Source organism: Zonotrichia leucophrys, chromosome 1 (genome assembly GCF_028769735.1).
Source record: "Zonotrichia leucophrys gambelii isolate GWCS_2022_RI chromosome 1, RI_Zleu_2.0, whole genome shotgun sequence".
Classification (NCBI taxonomy): Eukaryota; Metazoa; Chordata; class Aves; order Passeriformes; family Passerellidae; genus Zonotrichia; species Zonotrichia leucophrys.
Window position 1 is genome coordinate 113,640,158 of NC_088169.1, and position 27,258 is coordinate 113,667,415.

Below are 27,258 nucleotides of genomic sequence, written 5' to 3' on the forward strand. Positions count from 1 at the left end.
TTCCCTTGTACAAGCCCTATTCTTGTTTCCTCCTTGTCCTTATTCACATAATCATGTTCTCTTGAAGGAGTATCTTGTCATGTGAAGGTGCAGAAGAAAGCCATCTCTTAAACACCACTCATAAACTATTAATTGTTTCAACTAAATATGTGGCTTACAATTAAATCACGTACTCTTTATTAAGATGGAGTCTTCTGCAAACAATAAATGAAATTCAGCTGCAGGCTCAGGTTACTAAAATAGATTTGCTTTTGCCATCACAGGAATTGTGTGATCAGTGGTTACAGCCAATACAGATCTCTGCACTTGGAGGCTGAAAAAGTGCATTATATTCAAATGCACTTTGTTGCTTTTGAACTCTAATTATTCTGGCTTTAAGTGCAGGTAGACCATGAGTACTCCACAAGACTTTTAGGAAATGTCATATCCTTGCAGAGCTCACTTCTGGAAATAAGGGAAGCAGTATCAGGAGTGTGGCCTCCTCCTAGAAATGTGTACTCAGGTTTTGTCCTCTCAAATGCACGTGAAGCTGTTGGAAAAAATATTTTTCCTTCTATAATATAAGCACTTTCTGTGCTTATCTGGAAAAGGGCAAACCTTTCACCCTTCCTGGTATCAATTTAAAATGTCTCCAAAATATGATTTCTGTAAAACAAAGTATAAAATTATAAAATGTCACTTGCAAATGAGACCCTAACAGCAGTAGGATTTGCGTCCCAGCAAAGGTTGTGTCTGATAAACTATGCAGAAATATTCAGGAAGAAATTGCTTTGTGCATCCAAGTTCAAATTTATCCTCAGAGTGTTTGGTTGAAGTTCTGCTTGGCAAGGACTGAGTCTCCTTTTTGTGTATTCCTCCTGCTTATGGGAGCTCTAGTGCTGTATCTCTGAAGTTTTGCTTTATCCCCAGGAAAGATAAACTTGGGCTTTTATGTGGTGTTGCGCTGATTTGATTACTACGAACATAAAAAATGACTTACAAAATATGTGTGTAAAAAGCTTCCCATAAACTGAGATACCATGACATCCTCCATACCATTGTTTTAAAGGTTTATTTTCCAAGTTCCAATGTGGATTATTAACAGACAGGGCCATGACTGTGTTTTCCCTTGCACGTATGTATCTGCACCAGAAGGAAATGTTTGCATTTCATAAAAGCAGCCTGAAGCGAGATCAAAATGAATGTCCAGTCATAGCATACACAAAAGATGTTGTGTTTTAAAGACAAGATTATTATGTCTTTGAAATTAAAATAGTTGCCTACATCCAACTGAATGATGAGATAAGGAAAGCCTGCAAATTATAATACTAGGCCTTTGTTAGTTCAAAAATAAATAATTTCACACAAGCCTGTTAGCTCTTTACAGTGTCTTCATGTAAATTTGCTCCCCTGAATTTAGAACAGAGAACTTTTTAGAGAAGTGTTGGGAAACTCTGAGGAGGTCCAATGCTGATTTCCTTTTTATTTTTACTGTGCAAAGAAAATGGGCCATGGTCAACAATTTTATAGTCATTCTTTGAAGACTGGGTCCAGCTCACTCTATCTGAGGTTTAGATTCTGGATGGTAACTTTTAGGCACTTAGCTGGTTTTTTCTGTTTTCTTAATTTTTTTTTTCTTTTTTCCTTTCATTGTGATTTCTCATGGGCATAATGTTGAATACTACATGGAGATTCTGGCAATTTTCCTAACCATGGTGTAAATGTTTCTGTTTCTGTATATCAAAGTACTGCCAGGAACAGGGCACTTAGTCTTCTTTAGCACCAAAGTGAGCAGTTTCTGATGTTCACCTACTAACCTAGAATATCCTGACTCTATTCCTGCAGACAGCAGAGCAAGCACACTAAAACAACTCCAGTCACTTGAACTTTACACCTGGAGGTGAAATGGCAATGAGTGTGTTGGGTGCTTTCCAGCCCCTGAGCTCGTGCATTGGCACTGCAGAGCTGTCAGAGTGAAAATGTCAGCCCCTGAGCAGCTAATGCAATGCCATGGACACGGTGAGGGTTGGGTGAGATGCTCTGCACCCGGCGTGCCCGCGCTGGGCTGCCGCTCTCAGCCCGGCCGCATTCAATGGCCGCAGTGTTCTGCACGGGGCTCAAAGCAAAAGGACATCGCATGAAATCCCCACCACCTCCAGAATAAAAAAAGTTCATGCTGGGGAACCTAAACAATTGAGATTCTCACAGTTTCCCATATGTGTGGCTGCTGGCCAAGAGCATTTTTTTTTTCCTGAGACAGTTCCAGCTGCCATATTTAGGAAGCCAAAAATGCTCTTTTGGTACAAGATGGCTTTAGTAAAATAAGCAGTACCTCAGGCCCCATATGCATGCTTAGATGTTAAGATTATGTGCTTACAGTGAGACAGAGACATACTTTTATTAGGATTAGCTTTTTACACAGTGTGAAGTGTATCCAAACTTACCAAATTACAAACCAGTCCTCCTCTTATTTTGTATAAAGAACATTATGTCAGACATAGGTGACTCTTAAGCAGAGAAGGGTTTATGAACATAGTCCAGGACTGAGTTCAGTGTGGTTTTGTCCAAATGAGGATGGACACAACTATCTCATAGTTTTTATAGCATAATAGAAAACCAGCTAAATCTGCCTTTTTGCTGAGCTGAGGAGCCTGAGTGGGGTTTCCCTTCTGACTGTTATAGAGGTAACCACTGTCTTGTAAAATGTGAGGCAGTAAAAACTGCATCCTGCAACAGCTCTGCAGGGCCCTAAAATGTCTAAGTTGTCCTGTTACAACTTCCAGTTCAGTGCACTAGGCAAATCTGATTTATGGTTTTTTTTAATAATCTTTTAATAATTTTCTTGTTGTATTACAGACCACTGACAAAATGATGCAAAACCATTTAGTAAAATGTCATAAATTCAGCATGTCTAGTGTTCAATTTACTGCACAATACCATGGCAAATCTGATGATTTAAGGTATCTTGTTAAAAGATGATTGAAAATGAATGTTTGCACAAGTGTTTGTTAGGTGAAAATATTCAAGAATACACCAGTGGTCTCCAGGACGTTTATAGTAATTTACAACCAACCACCTCTTTTTTTTTTTTTTTTTTTTTTAGGGTGTGGTTTTAATCTGATGTCTTTTTTCAAAAGCAGGAACAAGAGACAAGCTATACAATTCTGAGAGCCAGGGGCACCAACGTGACCATCAGTGGCCTCAAGCCTGACACCACCTATGTCTTCCAAATCCGAGCCAGGACCGCAGCTGGATACGGCACCAGCAGCCGCAAGTTTGAGTTTGAGACCAGCCCAGACTGTATGTATCTGTTCAAAAGGTTTTTGCTGACATCCTGCCCAGTTCCTGACTGATCTCAATGGCTGCTTTCACTCCTGCTCTAGCTGAGGAAATGTGTCTCATAACTATTTATGATGTGTCTTTCTTGGTAGCACTGCTGGATAACTTTATGTTTTATCATTAAACTTGAAACAGGCTGTAAAGAAAGTTCTATCCCAGAACTATCACAGGTGGTGTTTTCTTCCATTCCCTACCCTACTTCTACCTCAAGCCAGAACTGATGCCTTGCTAGACTGTGGCTCTTGCTGAGGGAGGAGGTGTGATAGAAAAACAGAGTAGTGTCAAGCCAAATCTTTCACCCTGATTCTGTGTATATTTATGATATATTATGTATTTCATCCACACTTCTTCCTTCTCCACCCCAGTTCTTATTCTGAAAGGCAAACAAGCTTCATGTTTAGAAAAAAAGAGTTAAAAATTGCTGTTATAGTGATTTGCAGCTTTGGTGTTCTGGTTGAAACTAGAACCCAAGTTAGGACAATTGCAATAGGGAGGGAAAATTAGTTGCAGAGATTAAAAGCCTAACAGTTTAGAGGTTAATGAGTTTTCTCTGCAAAGTAATGCTACCAAAAGAAGGGGAAATTGAAAAAATAGAAATGTGGAAGGAGACAGGGGTGCACATCTCAATAAGAAGCATACAAATTACACAGATGACCAACAAATGGCATGAGTTTGTTGCTGTGTTACCCAGTTATCATAAATAGGTGCAGCTGTGGGAATGCTATGACCCTAAACAGAGGCTCTCTAACCTGTCTAGGTCAGAAATGGTAGCTGGACGCTGGTTCTCACACCAAAGGTCTAAAGCCATCCTATGATTTTGTAACAGTTCATTTTGTAAAGTTCCATGCTCAGGCACCACCGGGAGATACCCAAAATAAGGCAGAAAATTCCCCTGTTTTCCCTGTAGACATCTGTGCCTGCATGCCCTGGCTTTCCACAACCTTCATGTGGATATTGTCAGGCTTTACTGGGAAACTTAGCTCCTAAAAACACTGACCATCATACAGAAGGGAAAGTGAAGGTGATGATTGTGGGATTTCTTGCCAAGGAAGTGTTCCTTACTGAGCACGACATAAAGTATGTATGGCATACATGACGTGAATCTTTGTATTTATGTATATGTTTTTATATTAGCATCAGTTTGTCAACAGTTGCTACAATTAGCAAAAGTACCGACTGAGAGTAGCAGAAACAGCTTTGGTAAATAGGCAAAGATGGGTGGAGTCTTAAGTTTTCTTCTCTTGCACTTATTTTTTTGATGAAAAATTATGTCCTGGATTCAATATCTGCCAGGAGACCAAATGCTATATAATGATGTCTGTCCCCTGTGTGCATGTAAATTCTGATGTCACCAATGAGGTGTGTGTGTGAGGTTATTTACATGTTTTTGTGTTGCCTTTGCAGCCTTCTCCATCTCCAGTGAGAACAGCCAGGTGGTGCTGATTGCCATTTCAGCAGCAGTGGCCATCATCCTCCTCACCGTGGTGGTGTATGTCCTGATTGGGAGGTGAGTCTGGGGTCTGATTTGCACATTTTCTCCTGTTGCCACATCCCAGGGGGGCCCTGGTGACAGTGGCACATGGGGTGTCATGGTGTGGCTGTTTTTTAATCCTTTGTCTGCTGCCCAGGAGCTCCAAGCGCTGCTCACAGTCAGTAATGAGCCCGCTCACGTTAGCAGCCCAAATCATGCAGCAGTTGTTAAAAAATGCTATAAACACATTCTCAGGCAATTGTAAAATTAAACTGTAGGGGTCAAAAATCAACAAATCCTCTCATTAGCCAATTTCCTCAAATTCCCTGAGAACATCACATGCCTCTATAGGGCACAGAGAATGTAAATATCATTAAACTTTCAAACAGGCTTTTAATTGTGCAGGGAAAACTGCACAATTCTGTTTCCACCTGCAGTTAACACATAAAATTCTCTGTATTAATTTTTTTTTTCTCTTTGCTTGTAGATTCTGTGGATACAAAAAGTCTAAACATGGCACTGATGAGAAAAGGCTGCATTTTGGGAATGGCCACTGTAAGTTACTGAAGCCTTTTAATGCTTCCAGATCTGTTGAATTCCTCCCCTAGGAAACTGATATTTTTCAATTAAAAAAAAAAAGAGCTATACCTCACTTAAACCAAGGTGAAATTAGGAAGAGAATTATCCCTTCTCTTGTGGGTAAGGGGATTTTCCCCAAACAATTATTCTTTGTTTCAACTTCTTTAATCTGTGTTCGGGTTAGTAATGAGCAAAACATCCCTGTCTATGTTCAAACAATGCATGTGTTTGGAATTGTAATATTTATCCTGCTGTGCAGCACTGAAATCCAGAGTACAACTGCATCTTCCTCATTATATAAAGTCTAAGAAATATATTTTCCTTTCCCAAAGCAAAATATAAATAAATTATACCCATCTTGATGAACACCAAAGCTGCTGTGAAAATTGCTTGCTTGAAAAAGTTCACCTACAAACAATTGTAATAATCTGATTCTGGTTCCCCTTTGCAATGTGCGTAATTTTGTTACACTTTTCCATAGCAGAGCTGTGAATCCTAAAGGTTGTTTCACAGGCAAAGCTCCATCCATACACCCTTTAAACAGGAAAAAAAATAGTTTTGGAGCAGGAGAAGCTGAGGGGAAAAGAAGGTGATAGCCTAATTCCCGATCAGGAATGGGAGGATTACTTGGTTGGTTTTTCATTTAATCACTGTACTTTGGATTTTTAAATCCTTACAGGCAAAGATAAGGCCCCTAATAGACACCAAGACAAGAAAATATTTTTTTTTCACCTACATAATTCTTGATATCTAATGAGGCTTTGTTTAATAAGAAGCAGTAGTTCATCTTTGAAACTGTTTCAGCTCCAGATGAGTGTCCTGCTACACCCTGTAAACCATGGCTGAGCCATGTATTTCTGTTGTTTAGCATGTTGTGACATTAATATCTGTGGGGTTTTTTGCACACAATGTTGGCACTCTGCTGTTTGCAAGAAAAGAGCTGCTGGTACCATAATCAGGTGCCCCCTCCCCAAATATAAGTGAATTAACATTTTAATGAGGGATTTACCTGCAGTAGGTGGAAATTAGAGCTGCTTCCCAAGCCTCCTGACAATGGGATGACTGTTCTCTGACTGTTCAAATTATTGTTCTTTAAAGTTTCCTGCCTCTCCTTATCTCCAGAGAGCCAAGAGCAGGAATATCCACAATTTCTGTCTCCTTCCCCAGCACTGTCAGGGGATACACAAGCTGCAGCCCAACAACTGCTAACCAACTATTCTCAAAAAAATCTCTAAGGTTACATGTGGCCCATAGAATTAATGCTTCATCATCCAAATTTAATGAGGTTATAAAATAAAAGCAGCCAGTAAAATAAGTGTCACAGACAAATAACAGGTCAGAATTTGCTCTCCTTACTCCCACACAATGGAAAGTTGCAATCACTATTCTTAAACATGGCAGTGCTGTTAAATTCCTGTGGATTAAATTGCTTTTAATTTGGCTTTAGATATTTATGTACTGTTTTCTGAGTAGTGCCATGCTGATTCACTATGCAATAAGACCAGAGCCAATCATGAGTCTGGTATGTCTGTTAGAAGTTCTTGAAAATTATTTATTATGGATTTTGCAGATATTTATCTGTTACAATTTGGAAGTATGTACCTGTGTGGCTGTTGAAATTTTCAATCTACCAAATTACAGTCATTCCCAAAAAGTAAGAAAATTGCTCCCATGAACTGAAAAAGGACAAAGTAACTTCCATGGCTGTCGTAAACTTTCAGCATCTAATACACAGCAGCTGGTTTATTTCAGTCAGTTTACTCTGAATTACTTTTAAAAAGGCTCCAGCCATGAGCTATTCCCTGCAGCCTTATTACAAATCCTATAATATTACTTCAAAGGAACAAAAATGTTTCACCTCCTCAGATCCTCTCCCTTTGCCTCCTCTGGCTGGGCCTTTTTATTTTTTTGCTACCTTTAGGGCAATTTGTGCCGTTAAAATGAAAATGTAAATTATTATGTTTGCACAGAATGAGCTGTAAAGTAGTGCAGCTTAACACATGTGCACGTGTTTATTATCTGTATTTCATGACAGAACCCAGTTACTGCACAGGCTGCCCTTAATTATTGGTGTGAAGGGATTATTCTCCTTGCAGCCACCATCACCTGATCTTGGGAACCTCTGGGGTCAGCATTAAAAATCCCAAGCCAAAAACCCCACAGTGCAGAAGCTTTTAATTGTTATTTTTATTGGGGATGTGAGGGGGCCTGTAATGTACATTCAGCATGGACGGGAAGGAGCATTTACAAGATTTTTAACCAACAGCAATATACAGCCAATTACTTTTTGTTTTACTTGCAGGTAATTCTGTAATCATCAGGCTCTTGAAGGAAACAGAGTTGGCTTTTAAGGCTGGGCACACACAGCCCTTGTGTTGGGAGCATGGCTCTTGTTTTGCTTTGTTTTCAAGACAATTAGCTTGGGAATTCAGTTTTATCATTTTTTTGTTTGTTGCTGTGTTACCCAGTTGTCATAACTGGTATGATTATATTCTGAGACCAATAAATCCTCATAAAATTGAGGGTTTTCTTCTTTTTATTCATACACTTTGCATTGTTTGATAAAACAATTCTGTGCTCTCACTGTGCAAAGATTTTTTTCCCACATCTTTGCAACCCCAGCAAAAAAAGGTTTAACTATTTTAGCAGTGAAAAAGTTGCTGCAGTATAATAATGCTAAGCTGGAAAGGATATTACTGAGTGGGTCAGAGCAGTGTTTGTTGAAGGAGTTAATATCTTTTACAAGACCTACTGGTACAGTTAGGGAAAGCTGGAATACATGTCTGGGAATGTAGGGTTTGTGTCAGAAGCAGAAAACTTCAAGCTGGGTATTTCACTTTTTGTTAATAAAACATATTCCTGTTGTAAAAAGAGTACAAGAGAGGCAGGCACAGAAGGGACTGGGTGCAAACACAAGCAAGGCTTTGAGCTGGGCAGGGGGAATGAGGCTGTGCTTTGCTTTCAGCATTTTTGTTGGAGGCAAAGGTTGACAATGATCTCTTCCAGCAATCCCTAGCCAAGAAACTCTAGAGATGCCCAAAATAATAACATGGATGTATGGGGAACAAATCTCTAGAACCAGCCTTTATTCAGAACAATTGTCTGCTATCCTTGAATGTTCTGGCAGAGATGCATTTTTTTAATATATAACTTTCTTTTTATGCATCTCGTTGATGGAATTAGGGGAAAAAAAAAGCTGGAGTTACTCTGATTTCTTAATATATTCCTAAGAACTTGTCAGGTTGACTGTAGCAACACATTTTGTTCCTTGCCCCTTTTTTGTTACTTTGGAAGGGTCAATTTAAGGCAGCATCTAAATGTTGCCTTAAATTGCAGATATTTGAAATAGGTTGTCACACTTCTCTGCTTTAGTGTCTGGTTTCACACTGTACAAAGAATCTGAGGACCCACAAAAAACAGTTTGGTTTGAAGAATTTACTTCTTCAAAGGAAATTCTTTCCTTCTTCTTCCTTCTATTGATTTGGTTTCTGTTGTCTCATGAGTTTTATTTCAAGTCTAAGTAACATTTTCTCTCTGAATTTGTTTTTACACAGTAAAACTCCCAGGTCTGAGAACTTATGTAGATCCACACACATATGAGGATCCCAACCAAGCTGTGCATGAGTTTGCCAAGGAACTGGATGCTTCCAATATATCCATTGATAAAGTAGTTGGAGCAGGTAATGACCACCATCTATACTGAATTAAAGATATATTTTTGCTGTGTATATACTGTTTTATGTCTTTAGGTTCATAGTTGTTACTGGAAAGAAAATGTTCTAGAAAGTCTTCAAATTAGCAGGTCACATTTGCAGCTGATTTCAGTGCAAAGTTAAGAGCACACAATTTTGTGTTTCTTTTTTTTCCTGAAAGAAAGGAGACAGCAAGACAGCTTCTCAAAGGACACCAAGCCCATACTTGAGTGCACCACTGTTGGAAGGGAAAAGATCATTCTGCCTCACTTCTATCTTTCTCTTAAAAATCTGTCAGCACAGAAAATGTTATCAACTGTGAAGATGTTTTCTTTTTTTTTTCTCTTTCCCCATAAAAGGACTCTTGACTATTATGCCTTGAGTGAAACCACAAACTCATTTCATAGCAGTCACCACGCATCCATCAGGCTGCAGTGACCTTTGGCCATTGGATTGATTTTGGTCACTGCTTGGGATTTGAATTATTGATTTAGGAGAAAAGGGTTGTCTGTCCAATAACTGGTTGTCTGAGCCATAAAGATGCCACAGGTTGTTGGATTTACAGGAAACAAGCTGGTGAAATGATCAGATTTTGTATCAGAGGAGCCAGATTACAGAAATTCTCATTACAACAAGTGTTGCAATGGAGCACGTAGCTCCTGATGGAATGTGTGCTTGCTCCTTGAAGTGAAGTGGCAGATTCTCATTGAGCCAGGAGATCATGGAGTGTTGCCTTTCCTCCTATATTAAAGCATTTATGAGGAGTACTATTGATTTTTAATCCATTGAAAAATACTTGTTCCTTTACTATTGATTTTTTTGGCTTCTCTCTAAGTATATGGTTTGAATTAAAACCATGAGATGTAAGAGACTCTGAGTGCACAGCAAAAGATTTTCAGCTGGAAAAAGTGCAGAACCCAAGGTACTGCACCTAGTGCATCTCCTGAATCACCAGCAAACAAAAGGAACAGTTTTCATATTCTCTTGCTGAAGCTACTCAACTGTTGTTAGCTTGAAGTTATTTTATGAAAGATGGAATCCATGTTCCTTGCTGGTTTTAATTTTGCCCCACAAGAGTGCACTGTTCTCCATTATCTTCAGTCAAGGCAGCAAAGCTCTGCTTACTGCACATAGCAGGGAATTTGTGTGGAGATGGAGAAGGAAGAATACTCTAAATTAAAGTCCAGGAGCAGTGTGTTTCCTTGCAAGACTTTCAGGAGCCTCACAAATGCAAAGTTTGTAAATTTGGGCTGTGTGCAATATATGAATCTAGAAAAGGAGTTCCTAGGATCATGCCAGGTTTTACAGCTTCGTTGTTCTGACCTGTTTTTAGTCAGGATGCACAGCAGAATAAGAAGTAAATCAAAATTTGTCAAATATGGCCTCTGCAAACAGAGGAAAAATTTTGTAGGGTCAGATGTTTTAAAAGCCTCCCTGCTCCACTGCAGTGAGAATGACAGGTTATTCTGGATTGGACGGGACCCCCAAGGGTTGTGAGTCCAACCCTCAAATGAATGGCGCCCACAGGGGTTGAACCTGGACTTGGCATTACCAGCACCCTGCTCAAACCAACTGAGCCAAGTGCCAGAGGGTTCTTGAAAGCTTTTTACATTAAAACTTGCACTCAAGCTGTAATAACACCTTTTTTTGGGCACCATAACTCAATTCATATAGTCTGGAGCACCTAAGGTATTACAGTTAACATTTCCTCTTAGCAGTTGCTTGAGATGCCATCAGGAAGAGCCAGGAAGGCAAGAACAGATGAAAATCAGGCCACAGAGGGCTGGGAGCACCCAAAATGAGTTTGTGGCATCACTTTACACTGCTATCACCCTCAGCACGTGGTAGCTTTCACATTCAGAGTGCTCTGAGGCAACTTCTTCAGGAACACTTCTCCCAAAACCAGTAAGGCATTTCCTGCCTCTTACTGAGTCAATGCCTTGTTTGAGTGAATGTCTTGGTCTCTTCCTGCCCTTGTCCTTTGCAAGGCAAGTGTGGATGAAATTATATAAAAAAAAAAAAAAAAGACAGGGATTTGAGAAGAAGGGATTCATTTAACTGCCCTGGAGTGTGACGTAAGTAATGAGACCTTCAAGTCAGGCAGGCAGTCTCGACATTCTGAAGGGCTCTGAGCAGTTTTTCACAGCTTTAGCCAGAAGTCTCTGAGAAGAGAGGGCTTTCAGAGCTTACATAGCTTTGAAAACATACACAAATGCAATAAGGAAATATTCTTATCCAAAAGAACCTCAAGAAAAACACAAGGGATTTTAGTGGGAGGCTAAGCATAAGAAAATTGAGGTCAGAAGCCACTTTTTCAGACTTTTCTTTACAGTAATTTTTTCTTTTAAAATAACTCACTTATTTTTATGGATTCAGTTCAACAAACCACTTCAGAAGTTTAAATCCAACTGGGCAGTAGGAGAATACTGAAGAAAGTACTTTATTGATTTGGGGTGGATTTAACTATGTGCTTTGCTGAACAAGAAAGCAAGCATTTGCTTTTCTTCCAAAGAAGAAATATACTTATAGCATAACATCTTGTTAAACAAATTATTCACAAAATTCAGGGGCTACCTGTCTATAAACTTACTGTGAAGGTTTCCCAACTGTGTCCCAATGAACATGGCTGATGTTCCCAAGGTTTATGAAATGTTGAACTTTGGTGCCTCTCCAAATCTGAGGGGGTTCTCTGCACAGATTTAAAATGCAGCAGAGTGAAGGAGTAGCTGATTTCACAGAATCTTCCTTTACTGTTCCCCTGAGTCTAAATGCACAGCAAACACCATCCTCTGATGTACTAAATAACCTCTTTTAAAAGAAATTAAAATATCCTGAAGAGAGATCTTTGTGCCATGAACAGCCCTCCTAAATAATCCCTATCAGCTTCCCACATGTAAATAGACACACCAGTCAGCAGGGCAGGTTGTTCAATCTTTATGTGTGGGGTGTAATTAAAAATAAACACCTCAGGAAGGCTTTGTATGAAAAGCCATCATCCTCACATCTTACAGTCAGTGCCAGGTTTTCCACTCAAGCATAAGCCCTTGTTTCTCCTAAGCAGTGTCTGGTGAGACCCAGTCCATTTCTTACTGGGATCATTTTCCAAGAAAGTGAACCTGCTTTATATCCATAGACAGCAGCAAACTTCATTGCTAGAAAGAGCCCATCTTTTATTCTCTTGCAGCATCTGCTGGCCTTGAGGTACTTTTGGAATCTGATTAATCACTCAAGGTCTGGGTTGTTCAGCCATGGCTGAATGGGACTGTGTTGATGGACATTACCCATAACCTTTTCCTTCCCAGAAGTTAAACAAATATCAGATACATGATTCCAGCTTCAAAATGAAGGATTGATTGCTGGGCTGCTGGCTGAAATCATAGCTAAAGTCTCCATTGACAGTAACTGTAAAACAGTTCTAAGACCTTAGCTTGTTATAGCTTTTTGGACCATTAAAACATCAAGAAAATGGACTTGGAAGCAGGGTGCTACAAGATTTATTTCAAGCATTTTTCCCCATTCCCTCTGTTTTCAAGATGTGCTTTGGTCTTCCTATTTTGTGGTGCTCTGACAGTATTGAGCTGGGGTTAGTGTTTGAACTCCTGGTAAAGTATAATGGTCATTTGGGCTTGCAGAAGTTGAATGCTTTTAATTAGGTCTGAAAAGAAGTTACTAGTAACAGCTTTTAAAATTGTTTTTTTGAGCTGCTGCCTGTCTTGGCAGCCTGAAATACAGTGTTAGAATGAAAGGATGTAATGTCAATGCTTTTTAGCAATATATATGTACATAAAAATGGATCTTCCTTTGACTGGTTATTACCTTGATAGTACAGTTCTATGCCTAGAGGATGAAGCAGCTGGTGGTAAGATATGGTAACATTAATTTCTATGTTGTTGACTCAAATCTAGCCTAGGTTAGCAACAGAGGAAGGTCATTGCCCTACCACACATTTATTCAGGCCTTTTTTGATTATCTTGGCTGTCTAAAAAATAAAAATATTCAGAAAAGAAAAGCTGAAAAGGGGCATTGAAATCAGTTGCTGCTCAAATAATAATATATTGAAACTTCCTTATGTGATCTGTGTAAAAATTATTCAACAGAAAAAAATTTTCAAGTAAGGTGTCTTCTTCCAACAGTTTTCTATATATTTAATACTTCCTCTTCTGAATGCTAAGATAATTTTCCTTGTGCTCTGCTCTTGCATGTTGCAAAAGGGTAAACCAGTGTACACCACATTCCAGGGGCTTGAGTGCTGATTGTTCTTCCTTGAATCCCTACGGAATAACCACATTTCAGCTTTCATCACTTTTCCACTCTTTTTTTAGGAGAATTTGGAGAAGTGTGCAGTGGACGCCTGAAGCTGCCTTCTAAAAAGGAAATTTCAGTGGCCATCAAAACCCTGAAAGTTGGCTACACAGAGAAGCAGAGGAGGGACTTCCTGGGAGAAGCCAGCATCATGGGCCAGTTTGACCACCCCAACATCATCCGGCTGGAGGGAGTCGTCACTAAAAGTAAGGAATTCCAGCCTGAATAATTCTCTGATTTGCTGATCAGTCAAAGGAGAGAAAAAGTGAATTATGAATGAAATCAGCCAGGTTTATGCTCTGCAAAAAGCTCAATAATAAATTGGCAGGTTTAATAAACTCGAGTTAGGAATTGCTCCAAAATTGCTCCAAAAGGGCCAGGAGGCACTGGGTGATGATCTGGTAAGGAGTCATGGAGACTGATGAGGCTTCCTAATTGCACTAAACTTCACTGTGTTCTGCTTTCAGCTAAGTCATTAGATTTGTCATTAGCACTAATTAATGAACAGCCTACCTGGTACAGGAACTGGTTCTAGTGAATCATTAAATAAGGCCAAACTTTTTTCCTAGATGGTTTTCCTGCAGGGGAAATAATCCATAGGATATTCAATATGTACCAGCACAAGGCATGTTAAAGCTCCAGAATTCCAAAATTCAAACATCTTGGTAAAAATCTCAAAGAAGGAAGAAGTCTTGAGGATTTAATCTGTCAGTAGTAAAATTAATTTTATCTCTGTCCTTATATATATATTTACTCAAATGACTTTTCTAAATCTGCTTTTTGGTGCTTATGTTATGTGTTTGCTTGGGATTTTTTTTTTTTTTAAAGCATATTCTTCATCCTTGTTTATGATAACAAATCACCTTCTCTTTTTGAGATAAAAAAAATTTAACTGAAACCTCCATGTAAATGTGGTACCTTCTTGGAAAAGTAATGTATTTCAACAACCCTCTTTAGCCACATTTTCTATATATCCACTGCAGAGTGAAGAGATACATTTAGCAATCAAATTTATCTACCTACATTATTTATTAAGGGGGAGATGAATAAGCTTTTATATGAGGCAATCTTAAAAAAAAAAGAAGAAAAAAAAGGAGTGCTCCAAGATGTTTCATGGGAGCAGAAAAAATTGGTGGGATATTTTCTTGTTCATCCCAGAGGACCCTGCTGGCAAAGCAACTCTTTGCCATTTCAGTGATCAGCTTGGAATTTGCTGAGGATGTTTCTAGTTTAACTGACTAGAATCATGCCAAACTCTTTGGGTTTAAGTAGATGGTTTTATTAGTTTGAAGAAAATTTTGGTTTTTTAATTGTGTGATTCAAAGTTTCACAAGGATAGGCATGAAAAAATTTCATAGCGTACTGCTGAAAAGTATAAGAAATGAAAACCCCACCAGAATATGTCTAAAAGTCACTAGTGAAAGGTATGTAAAACACTACATGTTATGAAGAGTCACAATTATAATAATAATAATGCCTTCTCTATGTGTGATTCATGAAATTCTATTTTGCTGATTTCAATAACAAAGAAATTATTGTTTATCTTAGGTCTCACAGTCCTATTAGGAAAGGTCTGCCTGCATAAATTGAGGTTTATCTCCTGCTTTGTAGTGACACACATTTTGTACAGTCAGAATAAGATTTGCAGTCACAAAATCACTTGAAACGCCAGCATCAGCCTGCACACAGCTGAGCTAAAATCTCTTTTGTTCCATTTTGTATTCCTGGAGCACTTGAGAACAATAATTTAATTGCTGTACAGGCAGGAATTTGTGCATTGCTCTTGAATGTGCATTACTAATTCTCTCTGTACTCTGTGTGAGTGACTTGTAGTGAGTTTGCCACTCAGGTGCATTCACAGCGCTGCTGTCTGGTTTGGGGGGCAGGGGAAGGAGGTCAGGAGTGCCAGCTGCCCATCACATCCATGTGTGAGAGAGCAAACTCTGAATATTCCCTGCTGAAGCCAATAAAACCTCAGGAGTACAACACCCTCTGCAGATGGCTCCAGAAGAGGAGCTGAGAAATCTGCTCTGGAGCTGCTTTTTACTGGGCAAAAGTATATGGCACAAGCTGAATGTAATAATAAATATAATTATTTGTTCTCTTGGACATTCTGCAGGGTGATAGAAGAACAAGAAGCTTGGGAGTCAGGAGAATTTTTTTGTCTGATTTTTTTTTTTTTAACAAATCAATCACTACATCAGGCTTCCAGCCTCGCCTCCAGCGCAGAGTTTTTCCTCTGCTCCTTGTGGATTTCTGCATTTCCCAGCTGCTGCCCTGCACTCCTGGGCACACTGTAGGCAGCAGTCTTAATAACCAGCACACATGTTCTGCTTAGTTTACAAATAATTTACAGCAATTTGCAGCCTGCTATTTTAATAAACCTGGGCAATGCTGTTGACACAACTTGTTATCATTTATAAACGGCTGAGCTTTGATAAATGGATGCAGAGGGTTCTTTTAAAACTTCAGAGCATGTGATTCTTATTATGGGCACATTTCCAACTGAATGAGGGTGAAACCCTGCACTTAGACTTTTGGAGTGTGAGTGAGCAAGGCAGGAAGATGCTCCTGTAATAATTTGGAAGATATATTTCTTACTCTAATTTAAGTTCTTCTGATAAAGTCTCGTAAAATTGCCTGAGTTTGTACAGAAACCAGGCACCTGTCTCCTGGCTTCCAAGTGCAGGGCAAAGTAAATCAATTTATCATAGAAAGTTTTGGATAGCCCTGTACTTGAAAGGTCCAGCAGCATATTCTGGGTGTTACCAGAAATCCCTTTGAATTCATGTTACACACAGAGTGCAAGTTAAGTGCTTTTTCTTTTCTTTCTAGGCTAGCAAGACTAAATATAAATAGATTTTTTTGTTTGAGCTTTTACATTGCTAGATCTCTTATCTGTATCATCTCTCATATCATTCAAGATTAATATTTTGCATACAGTATTTCCTACTGGTGAATGGATGAGAGTCAATTAATTAGTCATTAGTGTGACTCCCACAGTATAACACATCATTTGTACCACAGAAAGAAGATATTTGAACCCATTAATTCATAATGTTCTTGTGTTAAATTCATTCTTTGAAATTAATATTTCTCGTCTAAGATTTCTATTTGGTAGAAGCTGTACTTTTTGAAAAGCAAACAGAAAAAAAGTTGTTACCATTGACTTAGCTTTTTTGATGGCTTTCTTCTTCTTAATTAAGCTGGGTACCTTTTTCAAGCCTCATGCTGTTCAGTTTTAAAAGCTAAAATTTCACCATGCCCATATACAATATGCAGGCCTTTTGTCCTACTTTTATGGTCAGATGCCTTCCTGTGTTTTATGTGCAATAATAATTCATCTCCTTAAATAACTTCATGGTCTTACCCAGCCTTCTCTCTACCACAAAGAGAAAATAAGCAAAGCATTAGTAAATATTATGAAATAATAAAATCCATATGATGGTAAAATTAGCAGGGCAATGACCTTGGTCTGAAAACTTCCCTGTCATCACATGATTTTTTGCATTACTTTCTCTCCAGCTTGTCAGAGCTGCATAGAAAATCTTGTTTGTGTCACAAAATGCCCTAGGGTGGAGGCAATGGTTTCAAAAACTGGTCTGAATATATCTGGATGAGTTTTGGGGGAACAAAAAAGGCTTTTCAAGGGCTGTTTTCTTAGAGTTTGCCAATGCATGTTCAGGTCCCAGCTGCATCCAAGGGATCAGGGATTTTTTGCTGTCAGGGATCCCAGCACAGAGAAAAGGAGTTCCTGGAAGGAATGCCCATCCAACAGCTCTTTCCTGTGCCCTGTGTTTTACTGTGCACTTTCCTTTCCATCTGTGTCTGCACCCAGCCTCAGTTTGCCCACCCATCTTTTGCTTCCTTTCTAAATGTAAAGGAATAATGTAAAAATTATCCTTGGGGTTAGGAAGATTTGGACACAATCCTGAAATGTTTCAGTTTGCTGATGGTATTCCTATGTGTTTCTTTGAAAAGCCTGACCCTTGTGCTCTATTTCCAGGTAAACCAGTTATGATTGTTACTGAATATATGGAAAATGGCTCCTTGGACAGCTTCCTACGAGTAAGTGGAACAGGAAACTAAATGGGGCAGAAATGGCTCTTGTTCTGGACCTGTCAGGGGTCTGCTGCCACTCTGCAGTGATTCATCAGCAGCTCTTGTTGTTTGATGTTTTTTTTATTTTCATTTGGGTTTGTGAGTATCATGATGTGCTCAGAAAGCCACTTAGGGATCTGCTGGTCCATTTGCAGTAAGCATTATTCCAAAATTAAGGCAATTTTGGTTGCATTAGTGTGTCATATCTATTAAAAATGAACAAAACAAAGCAACATTCTGACACACAAAAAATGAGAACTGTTTATCTGTAGGCTGAATTATGATTGTAGTGCAGTTATGCTTATTGGTTGGCAGTCTCTTTGTCTAAGCAAGAGATTTTCAAAATTAATAGATTTGTGGAAATTTTATCAGTAACAAAGACTGGAGAGAATAGCCCCATACCTGAGCATGTTAGAAATCTTTAGCTAGCAACATTTACTGGCCTGTTTTCTTTTTCCAACCTTAGACACACTAATGCTGTGGCTGATTTATCTTTGTTTTCTGTCAAAGTTGGTAGTGAGCCTAAAAAAATTGAAACGCTCCCTGCGTCACCAAGATTTACTTGTGGCAAAACAAGGAGTGCAGGAGAAGTGAAATCCCATCTGAGGGGAAACACTGGTTTAATTTTAATTTGTTAGGGCAAACTCAGCTTTGGCTGGGAGACTGCTTTGGTTCTGCCACGGCTGAATGACATTATCCCCCAAATTCATAACATTGAACTAGACATTTAACCCCAGAAGGGGATAGATTGTCAACCCTAGTTTCTCTATGTACTGTATATGTTATGGTGTCCACTGGAGCATGTAAAATACATATAAATAATGTGTCAGTATAGCTGAATGAAATATCTCTGTACTGAACTATATATATTTTGTTTAGACTTGAAATCCTTGAAGAGAGCCCTGAGGAAGGGAGAATAATTTCTGACTGCACAGAACAGTTGTTCAGCTTGTTCTTTCATTTTACTGTGATTTTTTTTTTTTACTACTGTTATGTGGAAGCATAGATAAGAACCTTGTGACTCATTAATATCACAGGCAACTCAGGCCCTATAACCTTTTTATAAATGCCTTTTGGAACTACTTAGTTTGCTTTCCTCATTGCCATTGAGAGGCTCTCTGAGCATCTGATTCTGTTCATGGTTAGAAACCTTCTGGTTTTTAGCTAAATCTTTTCCAGAGTCTATATAAAATTCTCTTGTGTTGGCTCTGATAAAAAAAGGACAGGCAACTGCTAAGAATCTTTTAAAATATTAATTTCTTCATGAAGGGGAGTTCTGAGAGACTCTTTAAGTATCCACTGTGTCATATATTTGCCTAATGTTTCCAGTGCTAATATTACCCCCAAGTACACTAATCAAAAATGAAAAATGGGTACAATCAGTCTGGCAGACTGATTCATGTCAGATCACCTCATGTGACAGAGCCAGCTCCCTTGCATTTAATAAAATTCCAGAAGCAGCAGCACGAGGAGCTGGAGAGCTGCCCATGCCTTACATTGACAGCACTGGGGAATTCATCTGAGAGCTGCACTACAGCAAATGCTGTCCTATTGTCTATGTATCCATATATCAATATCAAAAGTAGATGTTAGCAAACAGGATTAGTAAGAGTTGGGAGATTTGAGTTATGCCCAGAAGTAGATGATTGGAAATATATCCAACCAATGCCTTCTAGGCTAAGTCATAATGTGTTTCAGTAATTTTTGAATTTTTGAAATGAGTTTAAAACTAACAGAATTTGAAAGCCGCTGACTCAGATCAGCATTTGCTATTGTTAAATGAATTCCTGTGTAATAGAAAACTTTCATTAGGCCATTGGGGAAGGCTTGGATTTTCACTAGAAAATCCTGTGGCCTTGCAGGGAAGTTGGACATCTGTTTCTGTAATGTTCTGACACTCCAGTCTCAGGAGCGTGCACGACTTAGATTTATGTGCTGCTTTCACACGTGCCCCATCTAGGAAATTAAAACTCTGATGACAGCAAGAAGGGGGAAAATGAATTTTTATCTGAATTGCAAATCTGTCCCCTTCCCTCAGCTGATTGGGAGACCAACATGTGGCATTTAAATCACAACGCCTGACTCAGGAGCTCTTCATCTGAGGAGCTTCCAGGTTATTTATGAAAAAATCTGTGTAGGAAGGAGCATGAGCAATCCCTGAGATGACATTTCCAATGTTTTCCAGAAGCATGATGCCCAGTTCACAGTCATCCAGCTGGTGGGCATGCTTCGAGGGATCGCATCTGGCATGAAGTACCTGTCGGATATGGGCTACGTCCATCGGGATTTGGCTGCTCGTAACATCCTCATCAACAGCAACCTGGTCTGCAAAGTCTCAGATTTTGGTCTCTCTCGTGTGCTGGAGGATGACCCAGAAGCTGCTTACACCACAAGGGTGAGTTCCTGTGTTCCTTTACCTTTTTTAAATTTTTGTTGGTTGTGGCAAAGACTCAAATCTGATGGAAGTCTGAAATCTGAAGCTGTGTTGCAGAGGGCAGTCAGTCTGTCTGCGCAGAGATGCTCAATAAATCAGGAGCTCATCACAATTATTTTTTAATTCATGTCTTGGAGAAAATAGAAAATGTCCATACAAAAAGTATGGCTTGTGTTGGTAGATTACTTTCCCTAGACTATTCAAAAAAATTCTTGGCTCTGTTTCTTTCTCCTGGCTGTGTAAAGGAGTGAATATTACAATTAAAGCCGGAGTTCTTTTGGCACACAGTAATTTAAGCCTTCATGTGCTTTGAGAAATTTTAGATACACTGCTGATTTAGCTCCCACACAGGAAAAAAATATCCTACCTACCCATTGAATTTTTTTGTGCTTTCTAGCATTATAAAACATATTTCTGAATGGGGCATACTGCAATCACTGTTCTTCAAGGGCGTGTCATTATACCTGCTCTTGTACCCCTAACTGAGTAAAACAAAAAAATGCATATCTGAATATCACCCTGAATTACACTTTCATTTTTTTGTGGAAGCCTTCAGCTTTATGTATATATGAGTATTACACTTGGATATCTGGTTGCTTATTTTAATGCTATTTAAAGTGGACTTTGTAGGCTTTACAAAAAGTGACATTAACATCCAGTATCTTAGTCAAGTGCAATTTGCATTGCTCACAGTGATCACCTCATCTTCACTGTACAAACCAGATTACAATGTATCAGCATAACCTTAATGTGGGTTTTCTGAGGTTTCTTTCATTCCTGAACACTGACAGGAGCAATCAATAATTTTAGTAGTTTACATGCTGCCTTCTTCATGATTGAAATAAAATAACATGAGAAATGAGTAAAGAAATGACAGATTTCTTACACATTATATGCTCATACATTAATAGATACATTTATCATACCTTCATAACTTAGCAGGCATAAAGACTCTATTCTTTACTTGACCTTTCAGTGTTTTCTTTGCCCTCTGATAAACTTTGCCATGGAGTTAGAAATATGCAATATATAGCACTTTAGAAAACTGTCTGCAGAGATCTGGCATGGTTAATACAGAGAGACTTTAGCAGGAGAAAGCAGTGTTCATTCTCAGTAGTGTTACAGCACAAATAAATATTATAAATATATTATTATTAATAATAATAGTAATTATTATTATAAATAAATAGGTGTGTTTTTGCTGTGTCGGATACTTGTTTGCTCTCTTAAATCAAGCTGAAAATGAAGCATTGGATGAAGCTGTCACATCAGTGACGTGCCTGTGTGTGGCGTGGACAAATCAGGGCGCACAAGTTGTCAGTGTTTTCAGCCAGTGTTCTGTGTGATATTCCTCTTCCCCTGCCACCTATTTTCTGTGTCTACCTGCTTATTTGCAATTAGATAGTGAAATCAGATGGAAAGAAACTATTTTGTGAAGTGTAATCATCTGTGTTCTGTAAACTCCATCTGGCATTTATGGTGTGTGTGCAAACTGCTGCAGGAAGATGCTCAGATAATTAAAACCTTCAAATACAACTTAGGACAAATCTAATTTATTTTTTCAAGAGTTGTTGCTGTGAATATACCTGTGCCACATGTTGGCTCTGAGAGAAGAACAAGGCTATTTGATATTCATCTTTTTTGCTCACATTTCCCTTTGAAGTGAGTCTTATGTTGATGTCAGGGGAGTGTTTCCAGGTGGGATGTTTGATCCCCAGCTGAAAAAAATGGGGATCACAGATGTGAAACAGAGCTTTACTCCACTGGCAGAGAGATGAACAGTTTGTGTTCCTGCTGCTTGGATATTTCACAAAACACAGGACCATTTCCTAGGCTTAGCAAATTTTGCAACTACTAATTATAGGACAAAAATAGTGCCACTTTTTAAAAATGATAGCATCATCTCAAACTCTTTCATGCCTAATAATGCCATTGTCCCAAACTATTTAATGCCTTTAAAACTAAAGGATGACAACAAGATATTTAAAAAAGCAACAAAAAAAATCTAAATTATGACTCAAATTTCAAACATTACAGAGTGTGTATTATATTGATGTCCCTCTGTCCTCCAGTTCTTCCTACTCCCAGTTGTCCATTTAGTATCAGTGATGCTAGGAAATTTATAAAGTTAGCTGCAAAGATGGATGCTTTATCTATTTAGGCTCCTTATCTACTCTTATTTTCCACCTGTAAATGTCAAAGCCTGAGAATGATTTCACTGCTTTAATTCATAATTGCAAGTCAGGATTGATCTACCCAAAAGAAGCCCAGCCAGGCTTTCAATACTCAGCACTGCCTGGGTGAAATTTTATGTTGTGCTGTTCTCAGAAGCCATGTCTGAAGCTTTGCATTAAGGCTATGAACATGTATTCTTTTATACATCAATAATTTATGTGTTCCTTTATATATCAATGCACAATCTGTGATATTCATGCTATTGTACCGGAAGCCTGAAGGACAATGCAAAGATCACAAGTGCACATGTGAATTACAGGGAGTCAGGAGTTGTAAGGAACTTTGCTAACTGAGAGGGTCGTTTTTTTTACCTCCTGAATTATTGTCACTGCCTTGATACCACAAAAGGCCTTTGGCAGCCTGGGGTGTGCCTGCTTACAGAAGCAGAAGCTAGCCTGTGAACCAGGCTGACTGTTTGGATTTTTTAATTTTTTTCACAGAGTCTTTGTGCCTGAGGGGATGTGCTGTAATTATCTACATTCTCCATATCTATTCACTTGTAATTGAAACACTGAGATTGTATTAAAATTGTCATTTCAAACGGATCTGGTTTATCCTTATTATTTTTCAGATGTCTGTATGACAAGTGGGTGGACTAATCACACACTATGAAGTGGAAGGGAATTTAAGCAATCACAGTTGCAGAGGGACTGTAATTATGTCTCTCAAAGACAATATTTGGGTAATCTGTAGATGAACTTTGACTATTTAAGCACATAGATACATCACCAGTATTCATGGCATTTTAATGTAAATGCAGCCCGTGCTGGACAGAAATCAGTTGTGTTTTCCCTATATATGCAAAATCACAGTGATACAGTCTGAATGTATTGAAGGGTGTGGTAAAAAGGAACCAAAATCCCAAAAATTCTCTTGCTCCAAAGCACAGAGGAGAGGAACAGTGCTCTGTCATCACTGACTATTCAAGGAGGAGATGATTTCAATATAAAACATGCATTAGTAAGGGACTGACAAGCAGAATCAGATAATGTCAGGCGTGTAAAAAGGTATAACTGGCTCATCTCACTCACATGAGTCTCTCTTGTTCTGTGCCATTAAGATATCTCCTGGCCTCTCCTAAGTCCTGGTATAATGAATGAATGTCAGGCTTTTACTTTCAGCTCTTTCTGCAAACTCCTTCTAGTAATTCAGTTAGAATCCATTTTTCTTGATTCACTCCTCCCCAGGCCTGTGGCTTAGGTGCCTGTGGCTGTCACCCTGTAACAGATTATAAATCAGAATATTGGAATGGGTTCTGAAGCCCTGGAAACAGCTGCCTTGTGCTGGAGTGCCAGACGTGCTCGAAATAAATTGAGGACTTCATTGACTTTAGATGAATTATGTTGGAGGGACAGATACTGCAGGAATAGCAGCTCCATCTACAGAAGATAAAACTTTTGGTTGCTGCTGGCTCTCTGATTTCCAACCCTGAGAGAGGTTCTCTGACCCAGAGTGCCTGGGATTTTGAGCTGAAGTAACAAACTCCTACAATTTCTAACACCAAAACTGTCTTTCTACTCAAGTTTAGGGAGCTGAGCTTGATGATGAGCATGTCCTTAAAGGCAGACCATGACAAAAATATATAAAAACTGTACTTATCTTCAGAAAATAATCAGTAAATATATTGCTGTTCTTGTTCTTAAATTATTCCAAAAAAAGAGTCAGCAAAATCTCTTTTTAAAAATAATTATGACATTTATATGACAAATTGGGGAGCAGAAGAGCAAAATTACACTTTTAGACTCTGTTCACTGGCAGTTGATTTCTTTTTTTAACTACATTTTAATTAATATTTTTGAGTTATTTATGGCAATGCTGTGTGGATCTGCAGGTTTGTATAGGATTACAGCTGAGACTTAGCAAAGAGAATTTGAAAGTCACTGACTCACACTCATTGCAAGAAGGATCTGGGGTAGATGCACCTTCTTTTTTCAGTAAAGCAAAGCCAGAAATTGTTTCATTGAGTTTTTAATCTTTCTGCAATAAAGCAGTCCCAAAATGTGAGGAGACTAATTAATGCTGCCTTTTTTTTTTCTTTTTTTGTAAAAGTGTTTCTCCAATTTCATAGATAACTTCTGTCCAATATGAAATTCCTGCCCCTGGCTATTGGGAGATGTCCGATCTTCTTCGTGGTGGTGGGGTCTTTGTTGATGTAAATTTAGGATGTGGCTTTCCCCCAGGATTCATATTCTTTATTGAAAACCAGGGCTCACTTCTAGCATAGAAAACAGAGAGATTGATTTCTTTATCAGCCTCACATCTAAAACTGTAAGTGGATTTCTTGTGAAAACACGAGGCTACAGGAGAGCTTTCCTTGTTTCTTGGCTGGGCCTTGGGCTCTCTGAGGGCCCCTGGACACTTGTAAAGGGAGCTTATTAATTGAGTATGAGAAAAAACAAGTCATTTTTATGTTCTTGGTACTGTTCTGGAGCAGCACTGGGAATTGTGAATAAAGTTATAAAGCATAGAAAATACGATGTATTTTTTGTGACTAAAGACCATCATCCAATAGATTAAATTTCCAAGAGAAAAAGAGATCAGGCTCTTCATCTGGCTTCAGTGATAAAACAGTGGTTTCAAACACTCCAGTTTATCTTCTGTGTCCTGTTTTTGCTGTGTAAATTTGGTGATCACCTGATTTTAAGGGTTGTGTGGGAAATGAAGATTTCTCTTTTGGTAGGGAGCTCTGCTAAACAGAATGGGACCCACGAAAACCATGTGCCAAGACAATCCCCTCCCTGACCTTTGCCAAGCCTCTAAGGCCTATCCAGTGACATTTTGGGGGCCTAAATCGTAGTCTGAGTCAGGACTGCCTGTGTTGTTTGTACTTAATTTAATTTATGCAATATTAGCCATGAAAATGAAGATGCTTCAGTGTAGTTAGACTGTATTTAGGTTTCTCATTAACACTAATGCTTGCATTTCTATTGTTAATCAAGCCAGTGATTCTAAAGCTGATGATTGTACAGCTACCCTCAGTGCAGGTACAGTTCATGAGAGTGTAGGCAAAGCAGTAAAATAATTAAATCTCTTTTTTTCTTGCTGGTTACTCAGTGGAAGTCAGAGCACTCTCTCCCCACAGAGGTGGTTGTGAGGAGAGGTGTGTGACTGGAATATAATGGAGGTGTCAGAAGCACTGCAAAGAGCTGGTCTGGTGTGAAATCTTCAGAATATATTCTGTACACGTTATGCATAACTGGAAATAACTTTAAACTCTCACAGTTTTCTGTACAAACACATTCACTCCAGAATTGCCTTCAGGAACAGGTTCTGCACTGCTATCTTTCAGAAGATATTATTTTCTCAAAAGACTCTGTCAAAGCTGGCATCACCAGGAATTGTCTCTTTCCTCTAATTCTCACATTTTAGAAACTCAGCCTGAGGTTCCTTATGTGCATTTTATTAACTTGACCTACAGCACCAAGTGGTGGCCATGACCAGAGAGAGATGTTCCCCTACCTACCATGTTAATTGTACTGGAAGCTTCAATTCTCTTCAAGCTTGGCATTTAATGGTGGCTTGCTTCTCTTGTGACTGTAAAAAATGTCCAAAGCCACTCTCCCAGCTGACATTTTTTCACTCTTCCCACTGCACAAGTGACTCCATCTGAATCTGACTTTCTGTCTCAGCTGGAGGCTTGGCTTTAGTGAAGTGAAGCAACATCATGGCCCCTTATTTTCTTGAATGTCCCAGAAAACCTGGTGAAGCCATGCAGGGAATTCACTTCAATGCCTTTAAATTAGCCAAATCCAGCTCTCCTGGGCTGTGCAAAAGAAACTGGGTTATAAGCAAGGACCTTGGAGTGGTTTTTTCACCTTTAATGATGTATGTGGCAGTTTCCAACATTTCATAACTGAAAATCAACCAGACTTGGTTTACCATTTACTTTTATCTGTGTGAATTATGCTACACACTCATACATATGTATATATATATGAAATATGTATATATATGTGTGTCTATAAAGTATGTATGCTGTAATGTACTATAAATCTATATTGTAGATAAATCTATGGTAAATCTAGATATCAGTAGATTTTGCACTGAAATGTATTTTACTCTCTCTTTTGCTCTTATAACAAATGGCAGCAGCGTTTTCCAGCTTGCACTAGTTTTTCTTACACCAATATCATGATTACTGAGAATCTCAGAGATAAAATAATCAACCACATGAAATCTTATTTGTGGCAGGACAGTCAAATGGACTCTCTGGTTTTGTTTTGCTCCTAGGGGGGCAAGATTCCCATCCGATGGACGTCTCCAGAAGCCATCGCCTATCGGAAGTTCACCTCAGCCAGCGACGCCTGGAGCTATGGGATTGTCCTCTGGGAGGTGATGTCTTATGGGGAGAGACCCTACTGGGAGATGTCCAACCAGGATGTGAGTAAATTGTTGGCTTTTTGTGTTCTCAGATAAGGGATCAAGCTGTGAAAGGTGGCTCTGAGTTTTTGATGGTGACATGCAGTAAGGTGTGGAGATGAAAACCGCCGGATCTCCCTGGTCAAGTAAAAGTTCATTAGAATTTAAAAAAACCACCATCTTTATAGCAGAGTGTTTTGGACCTCTGAAGGAGCAGAGTAGAGAATTTTGTCCCATTGGTGGTTTTCTGTAAGATGATGCAAATCATTCCGCTGCAATGAGGTCATTGCCTTTTACATTCCTTGGCTTGTTGTTAGAAAACCCTCCTAAATTTCTGTTGATCCCCTTTTGGTTCCACTCGTATAATATCCTATAGAAGTTTTCTGCAAATGTCAAATGCACAGAATAAATTGCTCTTGGCACTTGTGAAAAAGAGAAGCAAAGCATTTCTGCTAAGAGTTTAATGGAACCAAAATGCTTCTGGAAGTAATCAATGGATAAAATAGAGAAGGAGAGTGATCTGATTAGACTTCCAATACAGGTTTCTTTGTAACATTAGTAAACTGTCCAAGCCTGCAATCCAAATGATTAATGGAGCTCTCCCAGTATTTTTTAAAGAAACATAACATTTCCCCAAAGAAGATTTTTTATTATGTCTATTTTGAGTTCTTTTTCTGTTGTTTTATTAATTTTAGATTTATTCCACAGGAGTTTCTTATGGACAAAATTTTATGGAGTGCAGTCACTCACACAAGCAGATTTTCCAA

General features: G+C 38.8%; 1 protein-coding gene across 2 annotated transcripts in view; it reads left to right on the forward strand.

Moving 5' to 3' along the window:
- Window positions 1-27,258, forward strand: part of EPHA3 (EPH receptor A3) — a 176,064-nt gene that overhangs the window by 131,103 nt on the left and 17,703 nt on the right. Inside the window, exons 7-14 of one of the 2 annotated variants that reach the window (XM_064728076.1) lie at window positions 3,117-3,279; window positions 4,723-4,825; window positions 5,277-5,344; window positions 8,923-9,048; window positions 13,383-13,568; window positions 17,369-17,430; window positions 19,649-19,858; window positions 26,363-26,512. In XM_064728076.1, the coding sequence (XP_064584146.1) occupies window positions 3,117-3,279; window positions 4,723-4,825; window positions 5,277-5,344; window positions 8,923-9,048; window positions 13,383-13,568; window positions 17,369-17,430; window positions 19,649-19,858; window positions 26,363-26,512 (1,068 nt within the window). The remainder of the gene's footprint in view (window positions 1-3,116; window positions 3,280-4,722; window positions 4,826-5,276; window positions 5,345-8,922; window positions 9,049-13,382; window positions 13,569-17,368; window positions 17,431-19,648; window positions 19,859-26,362; window positions 26,513-27,258) is intronic. The other variant, XM_064728084.1, reaches the window with a different exon arrangement.